The sequence below is a fragment of the Calonectris borealis genome, chromosome 15 (genome assembly GCF_964195595.1).
Source record: "Calonectris borealis chromosome 15, bCalBor7.hap1.2, whole genome shotgun sequence".
NCBI classification, from domain to species: domain Eukaryota; kingdom Metazoa; phylum Chordata; class Aves; order Procellariiformes; family Procellariidae; genus Calonectris; species Calonectris borealis.
In genome coordinates this window covers 1,390,303-1,412,464 of record NC_134326.1, presented here as the reverse complement: position 1 = coordinate 1,412,464, position 22,162 = coordinate 1,390,303, and the positions used below count along the sequence as shown (strand labels likewise).

General features: G+C 48.8%; 2 protein-coding genes across 23 annotated transcripts in view; one reads left to right on the top strand and one right to left on the bottom strand.

Moving 5' to 3' along the window:
- Nucleotides 1-19,782, top strand: part of ANKHD1 (ankyrin repeat and KH domain containing 1) — a 120,833-nt gene extending 101,051 nt beyond the window's left edge. For 5 of the 21 annotated variants that reach the window (XM_075163949.1, XM_075163936.1, XM_075163948.1 and 2 more), the window contains 10 exons: nt 689-835; nt 2,324-2,434; nt 4,012-4,161; nt 4,461-6,076; nt 11,116-11,310; nt 12,373-12,627; nt 13,977-14,152; nt 15,295-15,459; nt 19,201-19,374; nt 19,560-19,782. In XM_075163949.1, coding sequence (XP_075020050.1) covers nt 689-835; nt 2,324-2,434; nt 4,012-4,161; nt 4,461-6,076; nt 11,116-11,310; nt 12,373-12,627; nt 13,977-14,152; nt 15,295-15,459; nt 19,201-19,374; nt 19,560-19,703 — 3,133 coding nt within the window. In that variant the 3' untranslated portion in view covers nt 19,704-19,782. Of the gene's footprint in view, nt 1-688; nt 836-2,323; nt 2,435-4,011; nt 4,162-4,460; nt 6,077-11,115; nt 11,311-12,372; nt 12,628-13,976; nt 14,153-15,294; nt 15,460-15,924; nt 16,421-17,102; nt 17,524-19,200; nt 19,375-19,559 lie in introns of those variants that run through there. The other 16 variants (XM_075163954.1, XM_075163947.1, XM_075163953.1 and 13 more) reach the window with 14 other exon arrangements.
- An 826-nt stretch (nt 19,783-20,608) lies between these two features.
- Nucleotides 20,609-22,139, bottom strand: SRA1 (steroid receptor RNA activator 1). Of its 2 annotated transcripts, none has more exons than XM_075163956.1 (5): nt 22,020-22,139; nt 21,793-21,918; nt 21,342-21,559; nt 21,079-21,187; nt 20,609-21,008 (listed from the first exon to the last, which is right to left on the bottom strand). In XM_075163956.1, the coding sequence occupies exons 1-5, from the start codon at nt 22,042-22,044 to the stop codon at nt 20,797-20,799; spliced, it is 690 nt and encodes a 229-aa protein (XP_075020057.1). In that variant the 5' UTR covers nt 22,045-22,139; the 3' UTR covers nt 20,609-20,796. The 2 variants fall into 2 exon arrangements, with proteins under 2 accessions (XP_075020057.1, XP_075020058.1); XM_075163957.1 differs by having other exon boundaries at nt 20,609-20,990.
- Nucleotides 22,140-22,162: the final 23 nt, after the last annotated feature.

The window sequence follows — 22,162 nt, the reverse complement described above, 5'->3', positions numbered from 1 at the left end:
CTCCCCATGCTGCTTTTTTTCACCTCCACATAGATCAGTTAGCCTAACAAGAGAGATTGCCTGTTCTCTCTCTCTTTCTCTTTTTCTCTCTCACCCAAACTGCATTGTTTGTATCACTAGACTATTGCTACAGCTGTATTAGTACAGGTAATGATACTTGGGCATCTGCTTCCAAACTGATATCAGTGGGACTTAAATACATAAATATGCTCAAATATCTGTGCCTCAGTTACCCATTCATAAAATGGGGCGTGAGGGGTAGAAGCACTTTCCGGGGAATCTGTAACAATGTGAGCTGAAAAACACATATTTTCGAGTACTTAGTAAGAAAGAGACGTTATTACCAAAGTACCTTTTCTTAAAAAGCTGTTCAAAAAGGAGAACACAGTATAGACACATAATCAGGATGTGCGTTAGTGGCTGCGTACTGCCTCTCATAAACTATTTTAATCTGATGTCCTTAGTGCTTCTGGTATTACTTCATTCAGTTTAGCGTTCCACTTTTTGGAGGAAGGGTATAGGCTGTGGACTAAAAGGTAAAAAAAAAAACCTATGAAGTCACCCAAGTTGTTCCAGGTAGAAAATAAGAATGAAAACACTTCATGCTAGTAGTTTTAAGCTGCAGAAATATATACTGTAATGCTGTCATTTTATTCTGTAATTTGTAATCACACATTTCTGTTCCCAGACTTGACGGTGAAGGTCATTCAAATTCTTTGTCAACTACTTACAAGCCTGTTTCCCTGCCTCTGACCTCTCCAAATGTAAAGCTGAATCTGACTAGTCCAAAAAGAGGCCAGAAAAGAGAAGAAGGCTGGAAAGAAGTGGTTAGAAGGTAAAGACTTTAATTCTGTGTTTAAAAACTGTGAGCTTTTTAGCTTGTAAATTATTCTCAAATATAGAATGTCTGGCATGCTTATTTAATTATTTAATTTTATAATTAATTTATAAAAAATCTACCCCCCTTACTCTTGCAGTGCTGTGAAAAGAAATTGCAGTCCTAATTTGTAGTAACTCCTCACTAATTTAATGTCAATATGACATGAACATTTTATTTGGCACAAGGGTTTTCTTTACCTGTGACTTCAGTGGAGTAAAGGGTAAGATAAAAGAGGGGATAAGATAAAAGGGGGAGGGAGCAGATGGCCGTGAAAAGCCCCTACAGCAGGTGATTGCTTGCACATGAACTAAAGGCAGGGTGGATGTTAATAGAGTAGAGGTGGATGGCTGAAATTCATTGTGCTTTGGGCAGTGACCTTGATAGCTGATTCCATGGAAGATTTTGTCACCTTAAAGTGAGTGCTAGAGGTGCAATTAGATTTAAAGATTTTCTGTAAAGCAAACTTTCCCTTTGAAAATGTACTGGTTTTTATTATATGGCCATTAACATCTCAGTATCTTTTCTGTAACCTTCAAGATGTCTACTACTTGTAGCTAGAAATTATCATCTGGCTTTCCTTTTTTTGTTCTCTTTATCAAAAAGGAATACAGCATGAACATACAAGTGTCAGATGCTTTGGGTGCACTTAAAATGCCCTCCTGCTTTTGTGTTCTGCAATGGTAGCGTCCAAATATGCTCATTTCAGAGAATTTTAGCCTATGAGCAAACAACGTAATTGTACAGAGGATTTAATGCATTCAGATTAGTGGAAGCCACAGACTGTTCTTAATAAAGGTTAAAAAGGCAGTATAACCTGAACATTTAAGCGTTTGAACCCTTAAAGAGTTGGTTCAATCTCTGCCTTTTGTTGTGTTCGCAAATGGGGTTCTCCACTGTGACATGGCCTTGCTAAATGTATGGTTGCAGACTGCCCACCACTTGATGAGTCGTGCAGGCATGAAACCATTAAACAGGCAGCTGACTTTTCCAGGGCTGCACAGACCCTGCCATTGACCCTGGAGCTGCTCCATCTCTCCTCCTGGGTCTCTTGAATCTCATAGGCTCAACTCAACTGCTTGGTTGGGTATTGTCTGCTCTTCTGCTGGAGATGGTAGGGTTCTAGAGATGACATCCAAAACCCGACCTTTCCTCATCCCTGAGGAATCAGGCCTCGTGTCATAAGGAACGCGTCCATAAAGTGTTCTGCACTGGTGTTTGCTATGCCCTGACTGATCAAAGCATGCGTCCTGCCAAAAAAGAGCTTTTTGGCGACTTTAGATGCGTTTGCAAAATGCTCGGGAGCTGCATGCCTTCCTCTCCTAAAGTCTCTCCTGATCACAGCAAGAATTCTTCTCCTCCCCTCTCCCCGTGAGTGACCCCCTGGCTAGAAGGGATGTCTATCAAAGAAGTAACCAATGAAAACATCCCTTCTGCCCTTGACAGGCAAGTAGGCAGAGTTTTGAAAGACCCTCCCCCTAGCAACACTCTGCAGCCAACACCAATTGAGCAATTTCAGCTGCAGAGAGGAGGGCGCTGCTGTTCAGGAGCGAAAAGGTACTGTTTTGGGCACTTCTCAAGGTAAAAAACATCGAGCTTGGCGGGTAGGGAGGGAAACAGCAGTGGGTGATGGGTGGGCAGGGGCCTGGGCACTGGGGTGAGCTCTCCTCATGTCTCCATGGATGATGGCGTGGGGGTTCCTCGTGGGCTGAGGTGGAAGCAGACCCAAGGTACGGATAGGAGCCCTGTGAGTAATGTGGGCGTATTTTGAAAGTTAGGTGACGATGGAAGCTCTGGTTTGGGGAGGGAGTGACTGGAATATCTAGCTTGAGAGAGGAGCCTTGGGGGTGGAGGGGGAAAGAAAGCCCAAAGCATGAAACAGCCTTGGTAGGAGAGCTGGGTGCATGCTCTGCGGACCTGGTTTCTGGGGATGGGAAGGGTTGTAGCATGCTCTCCTGGCAGGAGAGAGGGAAAGAAAAAACACCTTGGCAAGATGAAGAGATGCTTTAGAATGTTTGCATGTATTCAGATGTGTTTAAAATAAAATGGGTTTTCTTTAAGTCCTGTTAAGTGAGAAACAATTTCCTGAGGATCAAGTTACTGAGAAGTTTCCAAGACGGGAATAGCTAGGTGAAGCTGGCAGCCTTTTCAGGGGGTGGTGGTGATCTGTACAGTGTTCAGAGGTGCCTGCACTGTGATCACAGTGGTTTCTGAAACCCCTTTGAATCCCCTCTAATTGTTCAGTGTTGAACTACTGCACACCACTGGCAAGCTTGAAAGTGGTGTATGGGCTTGAGAGGGTCCAGCCTTTAAAGTCTGGGGACAGTGGTGGCCCAGAGGGACCTTGGCTGCGGTCCGGATGCAAGCATAGCTCGTGTTCAAAGACTTCCCAGTACTGTATGCCTGCAGTGACCCACCAATACCATGTGAATTAGAAAAATCCTAAATTGACTTATTTCACTGAACACATGGGTTAGAGTATTGTGGCCTGACAGTGAGCCTGCTTCTGAAAATCTGTGCTGCCTTCACAGTGGCTTCCAGCCGCTCCTTAAATCACAGCACTGCACAATTTAACCATCTGCCATCCACCGTTGTGTACTGTCACCGATAAACTTTAAGATCTCGGGGTCTGAGAGAGGTGGATACTAAAAGCGTTGTGAATGCAAGTGGTATTACAGAGCTGATCACTGGGAAAACATTGGAAAACCACCTTCTCCTTGCTATAAACCCTTGCTACAAATGATCAAAGTAGCTAAGCCATGGACTTTTATATTTGAAGCAGCACTATTTATGTAAATTTAGGTTGATAAGCTAAGAATTTGTCTCACTTTGAAGGTACACAAGATAAAATAAAATCCAAAACTCTTTCTGAAGCAGTGTGAGGCACATACACCTGTGTTACAACAGTGGTGGAATAAATGCTTCTGGAGAATCCTCGTCAGGTACTGAGGATGATGAGTAATTTGAGGGGGGGGGTGTTAGAGAGGCTCCAAAGGGTGAAGAAAATAGCAGAAAACCACTTGCTGCCCTGAAACTTAAGAATATTGCTTCAGCCGCCTGTCAGACAGGAAGGGATTTTTGTATGCCTTTAAAGTTTGAATACATTTCACAGGTTTGTGATCTTTGTGATATAGGTCAAAGAAATTATCTGTCCCAGCTTCTGTCGTATCTAGAATAATGGGAAGAGGTGGGTGCAACATCACAGCAATTCAAGATGTCACTGGTGCCCATATTGATGTTGATAAGCAAAAAGATAAGAATGGAGAGAGAATGATCACTATAAGGTACAGTATCTAGAAATGAAAGTTAGTCCACAATGTCATTTGTTAAGAAGTTTGTTTGCTTTTTAAGATGTGACATATTTAGCTTCTTGGTACTAGAATAGAACATATATTACTGCTGCCAAGATATGCTGAAGGTCTACTCCTTCAAAGATAATCCTTAAGATACGCAAAAGTCAAGAAATAACTTATGGAAGTAAAATGCTATAGACTTGCAGATCAGTATAAAATTGCGGCTACAGAATGTTGCACGAAGTGGGGTTTTCCTTTGCAAAAGATAAATATGTTTGTATTTAATCTAGGGGTGGTACAGAGTCAACACGATACGCAGTGCAGCTCATCAATGCCCTTATTCAAGATCCTGCCAAGGAACTGGAAGATTTGATTCCTAAAACTCATATAAGAACACCTGCTTCGAGTACCAAATCAATCCATGCAAACTTTTCATCTGGAGTCAGCACTGCGACTGCTTCAAACAAGAACTCCTTTCCTCTCGGAGCACCGCCCCTAGTCACATCGCAGTCATCAACACTATCTACTTTCCAGCCTACTAACAAATTAAACAAGAATGTTCCAGCAAATGTGCGCTCATCTTTTCCGGTGTCTCTTCCTCTAGCTTATTCGCACCCTCATTTTGCCTTGCTGGCTGCCCAAACTATGCAACAGATCCGGCACCCTCGCTTACCTATGGCCCAATTTGGAGGAACTTTTTCACCTTCACCAAACACTTGGGGACCATTCCCAGTGAGACCAGTTAACCCCGGCAGCACAAATAGCTCTCCAAAGCATAATAGTTCAAGTCGTGTAGGTAGTCAGAATGGAAATATTTTACAGACGGAGTCTCCTGGATTAGCTACTTCTAGTTGTCCCATTACTGTCTCTTCTGTAGCTGCTTCCACCCAACCGCTGTGTGTAACCAGTAATCGGACTCCCTCTTCGGTCAGAAAGCAGTTGTTTGCCTGCGTTCCCAAGACGAGTGCTGCAGCAACAGCAATCTCAACTGTGACGAGCACCTGTAGCACTCTGCCATCAGCTTCCTCTGCCCCCCCAAACAACGGGCAAGTGCCCACAGCATTTCTGCCATCTAATGCTCCACAAACGCAGCATTCTGCACTTAAAGCGGACTCTTTCTCGGCTGTCTCAGCACCCAAAGAGAAGGTGTCAACACCAGACCAGCCCGCTGCAAACGCGTGCGCGCCATCTTCGGTTGCAACTAGTTGCAGTATGTCAGCTAGTAGCAACTCAGGAGTCACCGAAACTCGCCCGTCGAGCAGCCCTGCACCGCTAAATAATGTCCAAGATGAAATACTGCCAACCAGCATGTCGGAGATCAATTCTTCCATGTCAATGCCTTTTTCATCCAGCTCAGAAACTGCTCCTTTAAGCTTAACGTCACCCAGGTCAGTTGTTGCAGATAATCAGGACAACAGTAACTTACCTCAAGTAGCTGTACCAGCACCTCGAGTTACTCACAGGATGCAGTCCAGAGGTTCTTTCTATTCAGTGGTACCAAATGCAAACCTCCATCAAGATCCTCAGTCTATTTTTGTTACGAATCAAGTTCCTTTAACACCTTCTCAAGGTCCACCCGCTGCAGTGCAGCTTTCGTCAGCCATGAACGTTATGAACGGTTCTCAGATGCACATTAACCCAGCAAACAAATCATTGCCTCCTACCTTTGGGCCAGCAACGCTCTTCAATCACTTTAGTAGTCTTTTTGATAGCAACCAGGTGCCAGCTAACCAAGGATGGGGAGACTGTCCACTCTCTACGCGAGCAGCAGCTGACCCATCTTTCACTGTTCAGTCTACCTTTCTGAATAACTCTGTGATAGGACACGTGGAAAACGTGCATTCTGACAACTCCAAGGCACCTGGTTTCAGGCCACCTTCCCAACGGGTTTCGACTAGTCCTGTAGGTAAGTCATTAAGATCGTGCACCAGACAGAATTCTTTCTCCAACCACTACACTTTGATCATCTCAAACTGATTAAGTAGTAGTTTACAAATGACAGTTAGAGAATACTATTGTAATGAGGATGGCCTGTTTTTTCCAAGCGCTCTTTAAAAATGTTGATGATGATTTTTTTCCTCTTTTCTTCAGCTCTTCTAGGATCTTAGGTGTTAGGAATATTGCAGATGTTGCATTGCTTGACTTCTGTAAGACACAGGAATGCTTCCACCTGTTTGTGGAGTTCAGAGTAGCATTGATTTTAGCTTTTGGGTTGGAATGGAACATAGGGTCGGGTGATACCAAACCTATAACAGCGGGGCCAGGACTCTTGACAGGTTCCAGCTGCAGGAGTGACTGCCTGTAGTTGTTCAATATTTTATCTGAGACTCCAGCTTGACTCAGTGAGGGTAAACTCTCTGTACTTTTTGTCTCTTGATATGGCTCTGGAATTTTAATAAGCTTATGTTGTGCTTTGGGAAATTGATGTGTTTTATTGCATGGTGTGTTTTATTAGGAAGTTACTGTCCTTCTGCTGTTACGTATAGCAGTTCAAGCTTATCTGCATTTATTTGAAATGGGTTAGGAACATTCACAGTGAACTCCCTGCCCTTGCTGTGCTCTGCCTGAAGGATAATTATCATCTTAGTGTTCAAACTATGTTGCAAGCAACTGGCTGCACCCATTTGTCTGGAAGGGACCCTCGAGATCTAGTCTGTGCCACCCTGTTCTCCCCTTCATTCTTGCCATAATGGCTTTATGGTGCCTTGAAGCTGGGTGGCTAGAGAGCCTTGCTTTGAAGTTGTCTTTACCGTGGCAGTGTATGTTAGATATTTGGGTTAACGCTTCAGGACTTGAATGCTGGACTGGGACAAGTCAAGTAGTTTGACTTCCAGACTAAAGGAGAAGGAGGCATTTGGAAGAGGTGGTGGTGAGAAAGATGATTTTCAGCATTCCCAGTCCTCTCGGTTGATTTACAAACATGCAGGACTTCTGAAAACCAGAACACTTCTCTCTGACTAGCTTTAACCACAAAATTGGGATGTTTGCTATGACTGTAGTTTTCTTAATAGTTTAATTTGGGCTGTATAGCTCTGCAAAGCGAGTGAATACCTAGAGCTCTTGTGCCACGTCTAGTCCCAAAGCAGTAAGCAGAACCAGATGTAACTAAGGCTGTGGAAGGTAAAGTTACTGGACCTTGTTTATCAGAAAGGCTGCTAATAAAAGAATTGCCAGACCCTCATCAGCAGACTGCAGAAACACTTTACGTTGGCTCAGCTTTTTCTCTGCAGTGCTCTAAACTGGGAGTTGGCTGTTGCTGGAATAACTCCTGGGAAAGGAAGCTTATGGCAAATGGGATCTGCTGATTTTTCTGATAATCGCATCCTGTATGTGCAAAGACCTGACTGGGAAGTCCCATAGCAGCAAAAAATGTTGCTGTTCCCTTATGCTAAGGTCATCTGTTTGTCATTGGGAAAAACTTCTTGGTCCTTTATATATCCTTAAATGACTGTAAGTATTTAAAAGGTAGTCTAAATCTGTTTCTTCCCTGAGTTAGGAAGGTTAGGTAGATACCCAAGGAGAACTCACGCGTTGACTTTGGGGAGATAAGTGTGAAGTTCTTCTCAAGTGAAGCACAAAAATATTAGGACAGAACACATGTTTTCTGAGCTGGAATTTGATTAGGATATTGCAAAATGAAGAAAAACTGCAAATAGGTAGATGTGCCACTAACATTCTGCCTGGTTAGTCACCTCTTTAGTTGATTCATTTAATGTCATTCTACTTAATACTGCTTTTGATGACCGTTGATTCAGAATCTAAGTTGTGTGTCACACAGGAGTAGGGGGGGTGTTAGGGGAGCCTGGGGAGACGGGGGTGTTTTGAAGGTGTGATGGTGAGGAAAGGAGCGGGGATGGTAAGCTGAGAACCTCTTCGGTGCCTTCCCTTGGAGAATAAGTGTGGTCCTGTGGTCTGTCCACCCATCTCGTTCACTGCCTCTTCCCAGGGGAACAGACCTTTCCGCTCAGCTCAGCCTGTGAGGTGGGTTGAACTGGGGACTACCTTGGCTGTTTCCATAGGGTTCAGTGGCAGGTTTTATGAGATTTTGAGAAGAGGAAAAAGGGCCAGTCACTGCTGGCTTACGCTTTGGCCAACAGAAGTGCGGTGGACAAGGAGCAGTCTGGGCCTTGCCTGGCAATTTAGTACACTTTTGTGTGATGAGAGGGAGTAGTAATGGCCGTCAAAGCAGGTGGACACCGATCCTCTAATCTCGGCTGTGACTCTACACCTGACGGAGCAGAGGTTTGTCTTTTGTGCCTGTCTTGCACAGTTGGGCTGTGGCAAATTTTTCCACAAATCAACATCTCTTGATGATCACCTCTAAGCTAATTTGGTGGAGATTTAATATAATTCGATTGTGCACTAAACCAGCTTTTTCTTAACAAGTTGTCACCTCAGGGTGGAGTTTGGGTGCTCTGCTTTTCCTATTCATGGGTAGGCTCAGTTGTGGCTTGAGTTTTCTCTGATTCACGGGTTCCTCTGAGGCACAGGTACACATGCAGATCTCCTCACCAGCTGTGGATCTGTTCTGGAAATAGCCTTTTGTCTCACTTACGTCTTTAGATCTCTTGTCCTAGCAGCTTGCAGACTGAGGGCAGACTTAGCCCAACCTTTTGGGGAGGCTGTAGAGAAGACCGGAAGAAGTCTATTTGTTACTTCTTTCCTCTGCATTTTAAGAAGGGGTTTGAGACCTTGCTCACATGGCATTAAAAAGTATCACAAACTTGAAATATGCCAGCTTAGGAAGCAGCACATGAGTATGAAGTTGCATGAAATGGCTGAGATCCCTGTTTTACATGGAATGACCAAGTGTTGCGGCTGTTCCTGTAAAGGTGGAGGTAGCCCTTGCAGTTACCAGTTTCTGCAGAAGTGCCTGGGTGCTTTGATAAACTGAATTTTGAGCAGGGTTTGTGTGAGATTGATACACCAGTCTCGAAAGCTCAGTTACGCTTTCAGAGCGTGAGGAAGAGTTTGAATTCATGGCCCAAGTAACTGTAGAGTATGGTATTGCAAAAGGTTTTAGTATTACAAAACCCTGTTTTGTTGGTAAGTACATAAATAGGAAACTCATTGCTGAAATCAGGATTCTCTAAGTCATTGTTCATAGAAGCCATTTTTAATCTTGAGCAAAAGTTTTTTTTAATCCACTTTTATGAAAGTCAAGATAATGATAAAAAGTGTTCTTTACAACCTGAAAACTGGCTACTCTGTTGAATTTGTGCATCTCTGGCTGTCACACTTCCTTCAACCTGTAAAAAATACACAGCAGTGCTGAAATGGTCGTGGCTGCACAGTCGTTGCACTTTGAAAGCTGTGTACCCATCCTACCAAGCCACAGCTGGACATCTTCTTTCTGCAGAAGAGCTATTTTTGTCATAATCTTTGCCTTGTTCTCTGTTTAGGAAACCAGCAGTCCCCATGGGCAGCAGCAGCTCTGCTATCCCTTCTGTATGGGGCAGAGATTCAGGATCTTCATGGTTTGTCAGCCAGCTGGAAACTTGCTTTTGATGTGTGGTGGAATTGGTCACCATAGGGGCCTTTTAACTACCTCTGAGTTGACTTTTGCGGATGGAGGGTTAGCAAGAGCATCCCATCGGTAGCTCCATGGCAGATGCACAGGGGCAGCCCTTAGGTAGAGGTGCTGCAGTCTGCTTACAGTTAGGCTCTGTGCTGGAGGCCAGACTGCAGCTCTAGACAAACGCAGATCAATCAAACTGCGTTTACAGGCAGCCTGCACAGGCATTAGCATCCTCCTCGTAGCCTTGGAGTCTTGCACTTTGTGCTGTGACAAACCCTGAAACTGTCCTCCCATGCTCAGGTTCCCTCGTCTGAGCACCCCATGTTCTGTTGGTGGTGGTGATTTATTTCTCCTTGTCTGTAATGGAGACTTCTCTTTTTTAACCTTTGGGGTAGGGCTAGTGAGAAAAATACCTCCTTCAAATCCAGTGAGTCATTTCTGTCAATGTGAGCAGGTTGGATCGGGTAAATCAGGTTGACTTGGTTGATAATACTGGGGGAAAAAGACCGGGCTTTCAGGAACGATGAATCCAGGTGATGAAAGTGCACCTCTAGTCTGTGACCTAAGGTATTGCCTGTCACCCCTGCTGTTTGCAGACTGCTGTGGTGTAAGTAGGTACAACCTTCAACCTTGCTCTGCAGCAATATAGGCTGGTCCTGGTTGTGGTCATTTTCAAATGTTTAAAAGGTTTTGAAACTAGTCTTGTTTAATAGGCCCTTGAAACTAAACCCAAAACTCAGGTGAACGTATGGCCATGCCCGTTTCTGCTTTCAGGTAATAACGCGTGATAAGAGCTTTTACAACATTTTGGAAAAGTACTTAAAAACTTTGGCGTATTAAAAAACTGTAATTCCCCCTTGCTAATAATTTTTTGTGGGACTCTCAACTTTCTCTCCATCTCTCCCTTCCCCTCACGCATCCCTGTAGGAAGCAGCTCCCTCACCTGTTGTGCTGTGCATCGTCAGCCTTGTTTCTCTGGGCACAGCATGCTCTGACCAATCTATGTGTGAAATGTACCTATAGGATGGCAAAAACCGTACTGCAACAAACTACTTCTCTGGTGCCGGGTTCCCCTGGGACTTTCAAAGAGACCTTTATCCCTGTTTGACTTGCGTGGCTTTTTTGTAAGCGAAGATCCTTGCCACTCCCAGCTTTCCGCCTTTGCCCTCCCTGCTAAGATCATTTCCTTTCAGTGACCAAAGGGATGGGTCTTTTTGTTAAAACTTTAGGCCAAAACAGAGAGCGTACAGAAATGCCTTCTGTCGGTTTCTAAGGGAGAATCGTGCACCTGTAAAATGAAGTTACCATGTGCAGATACCCCCGAAGGTGATGAGATGCTTTAATTATATTTGGAGCACTAGCTCTCTCTGGTGCTTTGAAGCAGGTTCCCAAAGAGAGATACTTAATCAAATTTATGTTTATTTCAGGCTTACCCTCTCTAGATCCATCCAACAGCTCTACAACTTCTTCTTCAGGTCCTTTGGCAGGCTTTTCAGCAAACATACAAGGAGCACGGGTTTACCTTCAAGGGCCAGCGCCTGTTGGGACTCCCAGCTTTAACAGACAGCATTTTTCACCACATCCTTGGACAAGCGCAACAAATTCATGTAGGAACTTCATGGGTCTGTCTTAGTTAACTATAAATTCATAGCTATTGTCTTTAGTAGATTTGTAACTTGAGGGGAAACTACCCAGTGATGCACAAAATGCTTTCCAATTGCTTTTAGCAGCTGTGAGGATGGCCTGCAAATCCCAAGCTGTACTATTTTGTGTTTTTTCCCATGTAAAATGCCACTAGTTCTGGTAACATTATTAAAGGCATATTTGGGCAAAAAAAATCAGTCATCGTAGGCTCTGAGAGGAGAGGGCATGAAGCTGTGGGGGAGTGGAGGTGATTATACCAAGCTAAAGATTCCCCTCTAAATAGTATGAGTGTAATATTAGGTGAAAATGTCATGTTTGCCATGGTTTGAAGTTATACTTGCCTTTTTTTTTTTTTTTTAAATTGAGATTCTGGAATTATTTTATGTTACTTAAAATGCTCCAAAATCTTTAAGCATCATCTGAGGTAACAGTGGGTTTTCCTCCTGATGGGAAGAACATGGAAGTAGCTTTACAGAAAATATGGGTCTTTGATTCAGAATCTTAAGTGAAGAGGCTTTTCATGTCACTGCATGCAACTTCATTGCCACTCTGAGCTTAAGAACCACAACATTTAAATGGAAGTTGGATTTCCCAAGAAGAGTCAGTGACACTTCTGAAGTTGGTGGGACTTAGACTCTTATGTTACACATGTGGCTTTGGGAAGCTGTCCAATTTCTCTTCTGGAAGTGGTGGATACCAAAACCAGGCTGTTTAGATATTTATGGTATTTTGGCTGATGTTTTCACCTCTTCCTGAAACTCTTCCATGTTTCTTATTCTTTCTTGTAATTGATTTAGATGTACTGCTATGTCATGAGAATATCACACGATTCTGATGGCTGAAAGCATTTGTGTTATAATGTTGATTTTAGAGTTAAAATAAACTCTAAACAGAATTTCTGTGAAAGACTTGAAGAATGCTTGCCAAAAAAGCCTTTAAAACCTTTTTATCATTTGCTTTGAGATGATAATTGGGTAGCATTTATGCTTGCTAGCTTGCGTGCTTTGTGTGTAATTAAGCAAGAGAAATATTCTTTTCAGCAGGTGAATCTCCTATTCCTTCAGTTTCATCAGGATCATCTTCGCCCCTTTCAGCTGCTTCTGCACCTTCTAACTTGGGCCAGCCAAAAGCGGGTAACACCAATCAAGATCGAAAGGTACCCCCTCCCATCGGGACAGAAAGGCTTGCTAGAATTCGACAGGGAGGATCTGTCACTCCTACGCCCTTAGGAACCAACTTCACAGCTCCTGTTGGTCATAGCGGTATTTGGTCCTTTGGAGTTAACAGTGTATCTGGTAAGTCTGTTGTACAGCCTGGGGTAGCCTAAAGAAACTTTTAGGGCCTTTCAGAAGTATTACATTTGAAAAGAACATTGGGGAGGAGGAATAAAGTTCCACAGTCTGTAATCAACTTTCATTTAGTACGTCCTGAAGGGAAAACTGATGTCGGTGGTTGGGAGAGTGCCTATCAATGAAAGCGCTGGGGTTTTCTCTCCTAATGTAGGTGGTTCTCACCCAACCTAGATTATCTGTCAAAGTACACTTGTAAACCCTGAGAAGAGTTCAAAAATTTCATACTAAGTCTATTGAATGATACAGAATTTAAAAAGTAAACAACTTTTATCTGTTAAGGGGGTCCATTTCCTCAGCCTAAAAGGACAACCGCCTCTGTCCAAGTTTCTAGCTTGCTTTCCATTAACATTTTAAAATGTTAGTTGTGGTGCAGCTAATGCATCCAGAAACATATAGTTGTGGATGCTGATTTTTGCATTGATCTCCTCATGACTCCTGAATAGTATGGGGTAACTTCTGTTCCAGGCAGCCCCAGTTTCAAAAGAATGACTTTGAAACATCTGAATTTTTACGTTCAGTTTCCTGATAGTTTAAGGTTCTTGTGGAAAGGAGGAGCTGCAGCATTTGAGGTGTAAAGTGTTTCCATTGGTAACTTTAAAGACAAATGTTTAATAGTCCTGTATTTGTTAATATTTTTCAGTGAAGCCCTCCATACTTCGGTTAACTTAGTGTCTAAGTATTGCTGTGTTTTTTTCAATAAAAGCTGGTATGTTCTCAAGAGGTGAGCTTGGAGGTTTATTGGATCTTAGCTGTTCTGCTGTGGACACCTGAAACTTGCAGTTACCAGTAGTCCCCATTATTTGCACACTTGTCTGGAGGATCAAGACGAATGTACATGCAGATGGCATGTGCCTGGCCAAACTTCCCTGGCCTCACCAGTCTCTCTTCTTTCCCTATTTTTGCCCCTGTCATCAGTGTAACTTTTTTCTGCGTTCCTATGGTCCATGAGAGGACGTGGGAGCTGGAGGGAAGGAAAGTGTGTGTGCATGTAGCCAGCCTTATAGAGTGTTGCCTGCTGCGGCTTCCCTGTGAGAGGCCTTGATGCTACAGATAAGACTTGTGTGTTTGCATTGACTGTAATGGGTTATTAGCCTGAAAATGGCAGGTATTTTCCTGCTTTGCGTAGGCTGTGGAAGGTCTGCCTTTGCTCAGAGCAGAGCCCTAAGATACCCCTGCGGCTGTGTGTTTTCAAGGAGCCCTTGGGTGTATGTAGGTGTGTGCAGCTGCTGAATTCTACACCAGAGTATCTTCAATGAATTGTAATCAGCCATTTTCAATCTCGTCCTTTCCAGAAGGCTTGTCAGGTTGGTCTCAGCCTGTCATGGGAAATCATCCGATGCATCAGCAGCTGTCAGACCCGGGCACGTTTTCTCAGCATCAGCCAATGGAGAGAGATGATTCTGGAATAGTGGCTCCCTCGAATATTTTCCACCAACCTATGCCAAATAGTTTTGTGGATTTTTCTAAAGTAAGTTACAGAGGATTGGATTTAGTCTATAAAATGACCAAGGATTTTGTTGTATCTCCTGTTCTGCCTGTTTACACTGTACGTGTGTGCCTCTTCCACCACTGCTTGCCCCACCTACTCCTGAACCTCCTTTCATCCCAGTTCTGACTAGAAAAGGTGCCCAAGCCTGGTGATGCATTTAAACAAAACCAGAATTGCAGGTGTTCTCTTGTCAAGTAGCTGAATGCTTCCATCGCTCTCCAGTGTTTCCTTTCTCAGAGGCTGTTGCTCAGAAACATTTAATAAGGCTTGCTTAGCTCTTGAGGCTGATTAAAGGTTTTGCTTAATGCTTTCAGTACAAATCATGCCTGTGAATACTACATGCCTTTCGTAAGGAAGCGGCAGGCTGAGAGGACCACTTGTAAGTCTGTTCCTTTTGTGTTAACGCTGGAAAGTAGCTTGAGGCAGATGGATGTAGCCAAGCCATAGTCAGCTCAGCCACTATGGAGGAATGTCCAGGACGATGTACTCGACAGCAGACCTGCTCATAGCATGTTTCAGAAGTAGCTGTAGCATGCGCTCTTGGGATCTTCTAAATTGCATAGCAGGAATCATTCAAACACGGGAAAGAAATCTCATAATTGCAAAAGGCTGCTCTGCAACTTGCTCTTTCTGAACCAGAAGAATACTTTAGATGGCCATTAGTAAGTTATAGAAAACGAAACTTGGAGTCTTGTAGGCTCAAGCTGTATACAGGCTTTGCTGAAGTGCAGCCCCTGGCTGCAGCCCTGCATGCACCAAGATTATCGCATGCTGCAGAGGTGAGAGGAGGGAGCACTGAGATCTCTTTGTACAGATACTGTGTCTGGCTTTATGGGGTCATCTGAAAGTGATGTGCAGAGGCTGCTGCATACTGGTGAGGTGTAAGTTCAGAAAAATGGGTAAACTGACTTGAATCTCAGGCTCTGAGGAGTCACCGTACTCCATACTCTGCCTAGGGGTGCAGCAATGCCCCGTTTCTTCACAGTACTGAGGTATTTGCCAGTAGGTGAACGTTGCGTATGGATGTGAACTGCCTCTGTCATCTTGGCAAACGTGGTACTACGGTCATCCTCCTCTACCACTGCCTCCTTCACCAACGGTGCTTTCTCTTGTTCCCTCAGGGCCTACCAATTTCCATGTACGGCGGCACTCTAATACCCTCACATCCTCAGCTAGCAGATGGCCCGGGAGGCCCCCTCTTTAACGGGCTCCATACTCCTGATCCCGCCTGGAATCCCATGATCAAAGTTGTCCAGAACTCAACAGAATGTACTGATGCTCAGCAGGTAGTGTTGGCTGCCTTTTTCCACCTTTGCTTACCTGGGGCTTTTTACAGTGTTGTGCTTTGGTTTGTTTTTCTTCATTTTTAAATAGGTGACATTTTTTTCAGGTCTTTGAAACTAGAATTGAGATCGTTTGCATGACTTTTCCTCTACTCTGTGTGTGTGTGTGTTTATAAAAAATACATGGCGCTATCCGTACCAAACCTTTCAGGTAAAATAAGTAGCATTTCAAGACTGCTTAGCCAGGTAATCGACCTTTTTATAAGTGAGAGGGGTTATATCCATACTCGGCACCTTGCAGGTTGTCAGTCAAACCTTGGTCAGAGCTGAAGAGGGCTCCCAGCCTTTGGACAGTCTGGTTGTATGTTGGGGGGAAGCCTTAAGCTTGCCCTCTAGAGGTTAAACGCTCTGTTAAAGGAACCTTTATTTGTTTTCATAATAGCCTTGTCTTTTTATTTCTTGCTGTAGATTTGGCCTGGCACCTGGGCACCTCACATTGGAAACATGCATCTCAAGTACGTCAACTGATTTAAGGGGGTCTATCCTTTTTTAGCCTTGTTTGGGAATCTTTATGATCTTGAAGAACCCTGGGGATTTTTTAATGTGCCTAACTAAGCGATTTTCTGTGGGCTGTAACAATGGAAATTTGATTGCCCGTTGTATAAGAACAAATTGATTTACCTATACAAACTGACTCTGTTCTCCAGTTAGTTTAGCCATTTTGAACTTAAAAATCAGACAAAACTAGTGCTTTTGGCTAAACACTACTGAACGCTCCTTGTATGCAGCAGAGAACTAGCTGATGACATGATTTCAACCTTTTAGGGTGGTAAATACATGTATGATTGTTTACATACTTAAAAGGAAAAGCTGAGTAAATTTCATGTCGTATAGTGGCTCTACTTTATGTAGCCTGTATTAATGTGAAATATTTACCTGAATATTCAATAAAAGGCAAACAGTATTTATAGGTTGTGTGTGAGAATTTTGGAAGAGGCTGTATGTTGTTGTCATTGGTAGCTGCTGCCATGCCCAGCGATGCATCTTTTCAGGGTCACGTAATTAGCACATGGATGCAGTCAGGGTTTGGGGGAGGGTTTTGATCCACAGTCGTCTGTGATACGAGGTCTGCTGAGTCCTTCCCTCTGCCAGTCGTTAGCCTTTTATTTTTTTTGTGTGAACACGGTTGTGCATTATTTTTTTTTCCTTCTGGATTAGTTCTTCTGCTTCTAGCACTCTTTTTCCAGGTGGGTTGCCTGAGAGATCAGGTTTTGTTCAGGGGCTGGAGATAAGGGCTGAGTTGACAACATGGCAATTGATGGCGTCTTAATTTGCAGAAGGTAAATAGGTAGCTCGTAGGTAAATGCAGGGTTTCTTCACCTGACTCGCTGTGACCAGCTGCCTAGAAGCAGATCTTAGGAATGCAGACACCACTTTCCCACTAGAGAAAAACATAATATATTCAATTCAATTTAAATCTGGTAAGAGCTCCTCAAGTCCTTTCCGTGAGGAAGAAGGGGATTTTTGCATACTGCTTAAGATGAACGTTCATTCTCTAGCCAGGTGCAGAAGTTCTCCACTTTCTGCACTTAGACTATGCTTAGTGGCAACGCAGTAACTACACTGAATATCCATTCCTCAAGCAGGTAACTACAGTGCACGTGTTGTCCAATCTAATGGACCACTTTCCGCGGTCCCTCAGACCAGATGGAGACTTCTCCTCCTTCTCCAGACAAATCCTTACATGCAACAGCAGTTTCCCCAGGAAAAGCATGAGGAAGGAGTACTGAAAACCCAAAGTGCACAAGCCATATCCAAGCACTGCAGGCAGTTAAACCTCAGAAATGCTACTGGATGATCTATTCAGATATTTTTCCTAGTATTTGAGGAAGAAATGCAAAAAACATTGAACTGCTGCTGCCCCCCGATAGTTCAAATGCCAGAGGAGAAACACTCGTGTCAACAGTAATTGTATTGAAAACAAATTATATTGTAGTGCAATAGGTGTTTGCTCTTGGGGTGAGTTGCAGGGGAGGGGCCTCTCCCCCACCCCACCCATGTGGGCTCCATGGCTGTAACAGGCACCGCCACCTCCTCCTGCCCCATCCCAGGGAGCCACCATCTCCCCATCCCGGAGGGCTACAGCTCCACGCCGGGTGGCACCGTCTACTCCATCATGCCGGGGGGTAAGACCCAGCACGGGGGTGGGGTTGTCCCTTGAACAGAACGGTGGCCTCAGCTGCCCCATCCCTGCCTAATTTAGGCAGCTCCTTCCCGAGCAGGTCCTTTCCTGGGCTGTCCACCTTGCAGCTTGGTTCCTGGGGGCATGGGTGCCTGCTCTGGGCACCAGATCCAGGCAGGCCCGTGGGGTGGCGGCTGCCCTGGCAGCCCAGAGCTGGAGTGGAAAAGGGAACCACAAAGTTTAGCAGGAAGATGCTGCTACTGTCATTGCCCTGCAGTACTGGGGGAGCAGGCAGAGGCATTGCCTGGTGCTCGCGTCGCTGGGGAGCGGGCCACGGGCAGTGCCGCTGGGGTGGTGATGCAGCACCAGTCCCTTGGGGGTAGGTCATGCCCGGGCATGGCTGGCTGGCGCTGGGGGAGGCGCAGGGGGCTAGTGCACGTCTGTTCCCACCCAAGTTCACCAGCCCTGGGGGAAGGTACTGGGTGGCACGGCTCCCTCCAAGGGTACCCTAGGCCTGCCCTCTTGCCTCTCTTCCACCCCCCACCCCCCCCCAAAGCCCCTGGTTCAGCTGTCAAGCAGGTCCTTTTCTTTGCTGTCTGTCCTTAGGGCAGTGTGTGCCCCCCTCCCTGAGCACAGCATGTTTCAGCTGAGCCGCAGGTGCCCACCCTGTGGGCGCTGGCTCCATTGTGTGCCTCTGATAAGCTTATCTGGGGCTGGGGAGCCAGACCCAGCACTGGCGGGGCGTGGCAGGCACGGGTTGTGTAATTTGTTTGTGGTGCCAGGAAGGGTCCAGCCTGCGCGGAAGCTCGGGGCGCGCTGCTGCCCTGGAGCCTGGCAGGGAACCGGTGCTCGGCTGCAGGCAGTCAGGCAGGGGAAGGCAGGCCTGGACCGGGTGCAGGGCAGCAGACACGGCACGCAGCTGGCGCTTGGGGCACGGAGGGAGGCAGTGCGTGCCCCGGGCGGGCACTGCCCTGGGGCTGTACAGCCAGCAGGCTGGCACCCATCGAACCCAGCCCGTTGTCCTCGTGCAGGGCGCAGCAGGGTGGCTCACTGTCTGAGCTGTTGGGAATGGGTCCCCAGGTACGGCTCCTCGTGGTGCTGATGGGGGGGCACCCAGCCTTTGCTGCTTGATAGCTGCAGGGAGCCACCCCCGAGCAAGCCACCTGTGGGCAGGGTGTGCTGGGGACCTGCCTGCTGCCTGGCTGTCGGGCTTGGGCTGTGTGCTGAGTGCCCCGGGGCTGGCCCTGCCTTCCAGGGAGCACAGGGGTGGCTGCTGTGTCAGCTGCCACGGGGCACCCACGTCGAGGCTGGACCCCCTGTGCTGTGCCCTGGCAGAGCTCCAGGAGCCTCAAGGGGAGGAACAATGTGGGGAAGAGCTGCTGGGCAGGACGGGCGCCACAGTCTGCCATGGGGGAAGCCCCACAGTGGCTCCAGAGCCAGCTATGTCCCTGAGCCGTGGCCAAGCGCTGGGTCCCACCCCCTGCTCCAGGCTCAGGCCATGGTGCTCGGAGACGGGGGTGGCCAGGGGCCAGCAGTGCCTGACAGCCCCCTGCTTTTGGCAGGTACCCGCATCATCTACGACCGCAAGTTCCTGCTGGAGTGCAAGAATTCACCCGTGGCCAGGACCCCTCCCTGCTGCCTGCCCCAGATCCCCGGTGTCACATCCCTGGCCCGGTCCAGCCTCGTCAAGCTGGAGGAGCTCAAGGAGCGGAATGAGAGCGAAGAAGCCATGCCAGGTGAGCAGCCCAGCACGCAGCCCCTGTCTACACACTGCCGGGGGCATGGGGCTCCTGCCTGGCTGCAAGGGCAAGGGGAGATCCTGGCTCAGCCCCAGTTCTAGCTTCTGCCCCCTTTGCTTGCACGTTTCTCCCAAGGCAGCCCCAAACTAACCCTGGCCCTCTATCCCTCCATACCCTTGCAGATCAAGACCAGTTTGAGATGGACATCTGAGTTTCCAGCTCCCTGTCTCCAGGCCATGGCTGGGCCTGTTCCTGGGCCTCGTGGAGGTGCTGGCACCGTGACCAGCTGGCTGCAGCCCTCTCTGATGCTGGGGATGGACGTGTGACACCTCAGGCTCTAGCACAACTGGCTGGTGCAATTGCCTAGGAGCTCATGCTTGATCAATAAACACCATGAAACCCCTGTGCTGACCTGCTGCATCTCTATGTTGGAGCTCAGCTGGGTCCTCGGAGCCCTGGGGAGGGGAGCCAAGAGGGGCTGAGCAGCACCAGGAGCAGGTGCAGAGGATCTCTCCCTCCTGCACCCAGACCCTGCAGGCTGGGGGTGGTGAACGCAGGGCCTCAGGGTCTGCTCCCAGGCTTGGGGTGCCACATGCAGCCTGCCCCAGCTGGGGTGGGGGCAGCTGGTGAGGCCCTCCTGCGAGTGCGGGAGGGAGCAGTGCAGTACAGTCTGCTTGCTGTCGAGGATCAACGTTAACACCCTGGGCTTACCTGACCTGCTGGGCATCACTGGCACTGTGATGTTTCTCCCTGGATCTCCCTGTCCCTGAGGCCACCCAGGTCTCTCGGGTCCCAAACTTGGGTCTGAGCTGTGCCAGGACGGGCAGGAGCACGGGCTCTAACTGCAGCACACACCCTGGCTGTGCCAGGCTGCTCTGGGCTGGCGCCAGGGCGGCCTCCCCAGTCAGCCTTGAACTCCTTGGGGGCCATCGTCTCCTGCAGAAGAGCTGGGCCATGTGCCTGCTGCGGTGGGTCACTGCCAAAGGCAAGGCCAGAGGGGGCCAGGCTCTACCAACTGGTGCAGCAGGGAAATGCATCGCTGCCTGCTCGACCTGGGTGATGCTGGGGTGCTGCCAGGGGGATTCCTTGCCTTCATGTCTTGTGGGCTAGGAACACGCTGCCAGGGCCCGAGCCCCTTGACCAAGCCTGAAGCAGCCCTGTCTCCTGCTGCTCCTGGGATAGAACCACGACCCGTCCGGTGCCAGAACCCTAGGGCAGGCTCTGGCCAGGGGCAGGTTAGTGCTGTTTATTAAACATCATCTAGTGAATCGCCACTAAAATGTCACAATGATTAAAATCCCCTTTTCCTGGGTGAGGATTGGGAGGCAGGGGAGGTGCCCAGATCCCCTCGGTGGCCCTGGGCACGGGCTGCCCTGCTCACAGTCCGCCAGCTCACAGTCCGCAGCCCCATCCCTGGCATCAGGGATCCTCCTGGCCGGGCCCGGCCTCGGCACTGCCATCCGTTGCCGCAGCCGGCTCTGCAGCAGGCAGGCTCCTCGTCTCAGCGATCAGGCGCTTGACGCCCACCAGCCACTGGCTCACCTCGTTCACGTGGTCCACCATGAGCGAGCGGTGGATCTCATCAGCCGTGTCCCAGTGCTGTTGCTGGAGCTCTGCCAGGAAAGTGGAACCTGTCAGTGGTGTGGGGTCAGCCTTCCCGCGCCTGGCGTGGGCCCAGATGCAGCCCCCCTTGCCCCTCACCTTGCACCAGGAGGCTCATCCTCTTCCTCACCGGGGCCGACAGCTTCCCCTGAGCCCACGCGTCCCCCAGCACTGTCAGCCGCCGTCCGATGTCGTCGCACACTTGTTTCTGGAAGCAGAGATGAGCTGGAGGGGGGACCTGCCCCCACCAGCCTTGGGGAGCCCCCGCGGGCATCCCGGGAACAGGCAGCCCCCGCCTGGCTGCCCTTCCTGCGCCCCCGCAGCGCGTGGGGCAGAGGTGGAGGAAGGGGCCGGGGCCTCACCTGCACCGCGGGGCGGCAGGCGTCCAGGGCCTCCCTCAGCGGCGTGAGGACGGCGGCGGCGGGCACGCCGCGCTCCTCCTCCGGGCACGCCGCAGCGCTTGGCCTGCCGGTCTCTGCCCTCGGGGCAGGGCTGGAGGGCCCGAGGGGGGGTGGCCCCAGCGCTCGGGGGGGCAGCGCTGCGGAGGCAGCAGGGGCGCTGACCGGGCCTGGAGGAGCACCTGCAGGGAAGAGGCAGCGGCGCGGAGCCCCATCAGCCCGGTCCCTTGTCACCCCCGTCCAACAGGCCCGGCTGGACGGGGGGGTCTCAGGCCGCAGGGCTCCCTGCCCGTGCTGCCGCGAGGCCCCTGCGGCGCCACCGGCCCGGGGGCTGCGCTGGGCCCCGGCTCCCCCGGAGCAGCCCCCGGCTGGGCAGGGTGCAGCCGGGTGGGCCGGGGGCTTTGCGGATGCTGACCTGGGGGGGCCCCCGCTGGCGGCGGGGGGGCCCGGCGGGTGAGGGGGGTTCGCCTGGGGCCCCCGGCCTGCGCCTGCAGCCCGTAGGAGAACTGGGGGGGGTCGTTCCAGCCACGCTCCTGGTTCCCTGCGGCAGCGAAGGGCACGGTGAGACCGCGGGGGGGCGACGGGGACCCCCGGCCCCGCCGGACCGGAACTTCACCCCCACCACGACCCGCGCCCCCTCACCCGGCTTCACGTAGAGCTCCGCCATCCCGCCACGTCACGCCCGGCCCCGCCCCTTCCGCCCGATGGGGCGGGGCGGGAAGGGGCGGGCCTTCCCCTGTCCCCGCCCCCCCGGGGAGGCGGGGGACGGGGTCGGGAACGGGGGC